At 36.9% G+C, this 6000-nt stretch overlaps 1 protein-coding gene across 6 annotated transcripts in view; it reads right to left on the bottom strand.

Annotated features, from left to right (window-relative positions):
- Positions 1-6000, bottom strand: part of DNMT3A (DNA methyltransferase 3 alpha) — a 194185-nt gene that overhangs the window by 92896 nt on the left and 95289 nt on the right. For all 6 annotated transcript variants that reach the window (XR_011557567.1, XM_070734944.1, XM_070734947.1 and 3 more), the window contains exon 5: positions 5742-5788. Coding sequence is in view for 5 of the 6 variants with exons in the window: in XM_070734944.1 (XP_070591045.1) it covers positions 5742-5788 (47 nt within the window). In the remaining variant the exon portion in view is untranslated. The remainder of the gene's footprint in view (positions 1-5741; positions 5789-6000) is intronic.

The following is a 6000-nucleotide window of genomic DNA, read 5'->3' as shown; positions in this document are numbered from 1 at the left end:
GAAATCACATTCACCATCATCAGGCTGAAGTTTCCAAGCTTCGTGCTGTTGTAAAATGGAATGTTTGCAACTGTCATTTCTTCCTAGTATATAGTGTGGGGGTGGAGATTTGGTTTGAATGTAGCAAATAGATTGGGTGATTATGTTTCAGTGATCTGATTGGTTGGTGTAATCATAATTATTAGAAGGATTGACATGGTGATTTTTATGAAGTGTTTTTTGTTTAAGGCTGCTTTCCAAATTTCAAAATTCCAAATTCATAATTATTAGAAGGATTGACATGGTGATTTTTATGGTTTTTTGTTTAAGGCTGGTTTCCAAATTTCAAAATTCCAAATTCATAATTATTACAAGGATTGACATGGTGATTTTTATGAAGTGTTTTTTTTGTTTAAGGCTGGTTTCCAAATTTCTGGTAGGCGGGACGTGTCATCTCTTTTATTTATGCAAAGGGGGCTCCTCTCAATTTCTATGGCTTCTAGAGCAATTCTTCTATATAAATTCTCTGTTTTGTGAAGTAATTTAGTTTTTTCAAAGTCAATTTCGTGCCCTGTTTTTTTAATGTGCTGGACAAGGGAGGAAGTCTTTTCTTCTTTTTTAACTGCATTCACATGTTCTGCAATGCGTTGGCTCACTCTTCGGTTGGTTTGTCCAATGTATGTGGCTGCACATGTTTTGCAAGGGATTTCATAGATTCCTTGGTATTCCAATTGGATTTTATCTTTGGGGCTCCTTAGGATATTAGATATTTTTTGGTTGGTGCAAAATGAAGTTTTGATGTTATGTTTGTGCAGAATTTTACTAATTTTGTCTGTGGTGCCCTTGATGTAAGGGAGGATGGTGGTACCATTGTCCTGTTCTTTATCTTGTTTTTTGGGGGGTGTCTCTTTTTTGATTAGGTTTGTGATTGTTTTCTCTTCGAATCCATTAGAAATTAATACATCTTTGAGTTTGTTCAATTCAGTTTTTAAGTGCTCATGGTCAGCTAAGCGTTTGGTTCTGGTGATGAGAGTTTTGGCCACTGAGGTGATTTGTGCGGTGTGGTGGTGTGAGTGTGCATGGTATGGGTTTTCTTTTGGTAAATAGTGTGTCCTAGGCTGCCATTGGGTTTTTTATAGACCAGTACATCTAGAAAGGGAAGTTGATCATTGATTTCTGTTTCCATAGTAAACTGTATTTTGGGGTGTAGGCTGTTAAGATGTGTGAGGAAATTGTCTAGTTTTTCCTTACCATGTGGCCAAATTACAAAGGTATCATCAACATATCTCAGCCAAAGTTTAGGTTTGTATTTGGATTGCTCTAATGCATTATTTTCGAAATATTCCATATAGAGGTTGGCGATGACCGGTGAGAGAGGTGATCCTATGGGGGCTCCCTCTATCTGTTTATATCTTTGTTCATTATAGATGAAGTATGTATTGGTCAGGCAGTGGTTGGTAAGGTCTAGGATATATTTGGGGGGTTTGTGTTTGTCCTGGATAGCTGTCAAGGCTTCTTTAATAGGTATTTGTGTGAAAAGGGACACAACATCAAAACTTACAAGTAGGTCATCGGGTTGTAGGTTTTGTTTTTTGATTATTTGTATAAAGTGGAATGAATTTTGAACATATGAGGTAATAGTTTCTGTATATGGTTGAAGGTATTTGGCTAAAAATTTGGCAAGGTTTTGTAGAAGGGAGCCTATAGAATACATACATATACCCGTGAAAATTTACGAAAACAAATATATATATATATATATATATATATATATATATATATATATATATACCCACTAAAACTCTCATTGTGTATTGGACAAATAAATAAATAAATAAGAATAAAAACAGTGGTTAGAGTGCAGCATGGCAGGTTACTTCAGCTAACTGCTAGCTGTAGTTCAGCAGTTCAAATCTCAACACCGGCTCAAGGTTGACTTAGCCTTCCGTCCTTCTGAGGTGGGTAAAATGAGGACCCACATTTTGGGGGGCAATATGCTGATTCTGTAAACCACATAGAGAGGGCTGTAAAAGCACTATGAAGCTGTATACAAGTCTAAATGCTATTCCCATTGCTATTGCTAAACTACTCTAAACAGTCCAAAGAACCAATAATTAATTTTATTAAGTCAAAATTATTTCAATATAATTCATTCCATGTTTCCAGATTTCCAATTCAGAGTATGTGATCCAAGGATAGAAATAAATCATGTCTTAACTGCATTCATTTTGTATAACGAAGACCAGCGATGGTAATATTAATTTGTGGCTCCTTGAGATGTAAAAACACAAGTATTTTTATTTATTTATTTATTTATTTATTCATTCATTCATTCATTCATTCATTCATTCATTCATTCATTCATTCATTCGATTTTTATGCCGCCCATTTCCTTAGACTCAGGGCGGCTTACAACATGTTAGCAATAGCACTTTTTAACAGAGCCAGCCTATTGCCCCCACAATCCGGGTCCTCATTTTAGCCACCTCAGAAGGATGGAAGGCTGAGTCAACCTTGAACTGGTGATGAGATTTGAACTGCTGACCTACAGATCTACAGTCAGCTTCAGTGGCCTGCAGTACAGCACTCTACCTGCTGTGCCACTCCAGCTCAAGTATTGTGTTATGTTGATTGAACAAACCGCTGTTTAATCACACAGTGTTACATGAACACAACACCTATGCTTTATTAATCATGATTTAGTATTTAGTGTATTGTATAAATGCAAACATTTTAAGCAACCACTTTCTTCAAATTTCAAGTGTGATTGATGTGTTATGTCAGAGCGTTGAATGAAAGATTAGATTTGTAACTCATTTAGTTTTATAACCTCATATAGCCCCCTTCTGCCTGACATTTCCGAATAAATACAAAAGCAACCTCATTAAGCACCTTAAGTGGGCACCCAAAAGCTGGATATTTCAGCAGCAGCAGAAGCAAACCCAGCATCTGCATAAATCATATTTTAGTCTGAAAATTCCAAGTTCTCTGAAGAATTGAGATTAGAAGAAATAGCTCTAGAGAAGCATTTTTTTTACTGGGCTGCCTGGAACAGACACTTTGCAATAATCATTTTCAGGAGCAGGTTTTCAAGGTTAAGTTGATTTTGAATTGATTACAAGTAGTCCTTGAATTACAATCATTTGTTCAGCAATGGTTCAAAGTTACAATGGCACTGAAAAAAATTATTTAGAATTGGCCCTTGAACTTACAACCACTGCAGCATCTTCATGGTCAATATTTATGACACCTTGAAAAAATATAATTGCCATTCGTAACCTTTACAGATAGCTCCCAAAAAGTAAAGTCAATGGGGGGGGAATGGATTCACTTAACGACTGCCTGATTCACTTCACAACTATGGCAAAAAAGGTGGCAAAATTGGGTGCAGCCTTGTTTAGCAATAATAATTTTGATCCCAATTGTGGTCGTAAATTGAACGCTACCTGCTTATTGATTATTTATGTTGTGAAAGTACTGAATGAATGAACACAACAGCCTCAACCAGATCTGTTAAAAAATGTAATCCATGCTTTGTGCAAGATAAGGTTTTGTTGGTATACAGGCTCTAAAACATAGAAACATAGAAGACTGACGGCAGAAAAAGACCTCATGGTCCATCTAGCCTGCCCTTATACTATTTCCTGTATTTTATCTTACAATGGATATATGTTTATCCCAGGCATGTTTAAATTCAGTTACTGTGGATTTACCAACCACGTCTGCTGGAAGTTTGTTCCAAGGATCTACTACACTTTCAGTAAAATAATATTTTCTCACGTTGCTTTGTCAATACCCAGAAAATGGGTTAATTTAGTAATCAGGATAAATATATTAGATGATTGAACCTGTGATTGCAGTTACTTTGGGGGTAATTCTTTCCCATAAATCTGAAGCTTAGTGTATTGGGTGAATACAGCCAATGAATACATACAGGGGGAGTCCTTGACTTATAACCATCACTGAGCCCACAATTTCAGTCATACGTTGTCACAGTTGCAAAGCAGGTGATCACATGACCAGACTCAATTTTTGGCGCTTTTTAAATGAATCCATTGTTTGCTGTGGAGCAGTGTTTGCTGGAAACTGGAAGGGAACACCATTTCTGACAAAAAATGTGAATTGTAGTCAAGTGACCAAGTACAGTATTGGTGAATGCGAGCCAATTTCCAAGCCCCCAAGATGTTGTGGGAAAGGCAGACGCCATAACTACAAATTTGGGTCATGAGTATCTTTTGGAGTATCTGGCGTAACTTCAATTGCTAAGCAACCAGTCATCAATCAAGGACTACCTGTATGCTATTTTTTAAGGGATGCAGAGCTTATAGGGCTGTTTGGGAGGGTACTCATCTGGTCTGTTGCCTATCGAATACCAGCTCAAGAGGGGAAAAGAGGCAGATCTTACTTTGCTTTGGGGCACTAAGTGATATGATATGTTTTACCACAGCTGATCTATAGTTCATTTATGTTTGCAGTGCCATTTCCTGAAGTCCAGATTCATAATTTCTTCTTGTGAATGAACATGGTTCATGTAGTAGACAGGCAACTTGTTGTGTTTACATAGTATGTTTGGTTAAATGTGATTAATTGTGGGATGGCTCATCGTGTTGTACATATCCAGCCCAGTTTGTTGATATAAAAACACTTCCAGATGTCACTTTCCCCCCCAGGTTTTAAAACTGTTCAGGTTTATCTTTTTAGACAGCTAAACTTTCTGAAAAGTTCTAAAATACACCCAAAGTTGGTCCAGGCTGTTTCCACTACAAATCTATTCTTTTCTTCCTATATGCATAAAACAAAATGAACAGAATAAAGTAACAACAGAGCAGCAAAAAACTGCTAGTTCCATGCTGCTTGGTTTTTGTTTTTTATTCTCTCCTGTAACCTATCAATTTTGGGGGGAAAGGCAATTAAAACAGAAGTTTCATGTTATGGGACTAATACAGATCTATTAATAGTTCACAAATATACAGTTTGCTTTTTTTATAAATGTGTTATAGCCATCCAACTCTGATGGACCTTTCTTTCTTTCTTTCTTTCTTTCTTTCTTTCTTTATTTGATTTGATTTGATTTGTATGCCGCCCCTTTCCGTAGACTCGTTTGCACATACTATGACATCGTTTGAGAAAAAGGAGCCTCATTTTTTCCCTAAAACAGGGCTCTTTCTCTGTTTGCAAGGGTTCTATCCAATTCACTCAGAAAATAGATGAATGTAGAAAGAAACATAAATTGTTCTCAGCAGCTGCCTTTTTCAAAATCAAAGAGAATATTACAAAGGCATTCTATTTGCCAAGGGAAGGGTGAGGCTTTCATGTTTATCTATCCTTGGATACTGACAGGGTTCAAAAACTATTCTTGTTTGACTGCTGCACAGCACAAACCCAGGAGTGAGGTTACCATACTTAAAAATATGAGCAAACGTGAAGAATATCCTGAACCCTGCCCATTTAGCCATCTTTATGTTTTATACCCTCCTATGACTTGGAGCATAACAAATGGTTTAGCCTTCACCAAAAGAATGGCTCGTTAGCTTCCCTGCCTTCACTGAATTAAGAAGGCAACTGGAACCAGCCCAATACAAAACTGAGCTCTTGTGAGTTGAGCTCTTGTGTCCACTAAGGGCAGACGTAACTAAATAATGCTATAACTATTGCATAAATGTACAATTTAACTTCTGACTTATTTTCCCATTAAACAATAGCTCTCTTGGGAATAGAAGTAACTTTATTCTCAACCGATGAAATTCTCACACAATACTTGCCTCCATTTTCAGTGAGTTGTAGTGGTTTTCTTCCTTGTCGTCTTTGCCTAAAAAACACAGAAAGAGAGTTTAGAATTAGTATGGGGACCTACAAAGAGCCAAACATTTGGTCTCTATTGGGATCAAATGTACTCAGAGCACTTTACCTCCGACACAGGGTGTCTTGGCCATATCACATGATAGATAATATGTAAACTCCTTTGAGCCTCAGAGGCACCATTTTCCCAATTATTGGTGAATGGAGTAGAGAATTTTTAAA

The sequence above is a fragment of the Erythrolamprus reginae genome, chromosome 1, assembly GCF_031021105.1.
Source record: "Erythrolamprus reginae isolate rEryReg1 chromosome 1, rEryReg1.hap1, whole genome shotgun sequence".
Classification (NCBI taxonomy): domain Eukaryota; kingdom Metazoa; phylum Chordata; class Lepidosauria; order Squamata; family Dipsadidae; genus Erythrolamprus; species Erythrolamprus reginae.
Note: the sequence above shows the minus strand (reverse complement) of the source record. Positions and strands in the feature narration are given on the sequence as shown.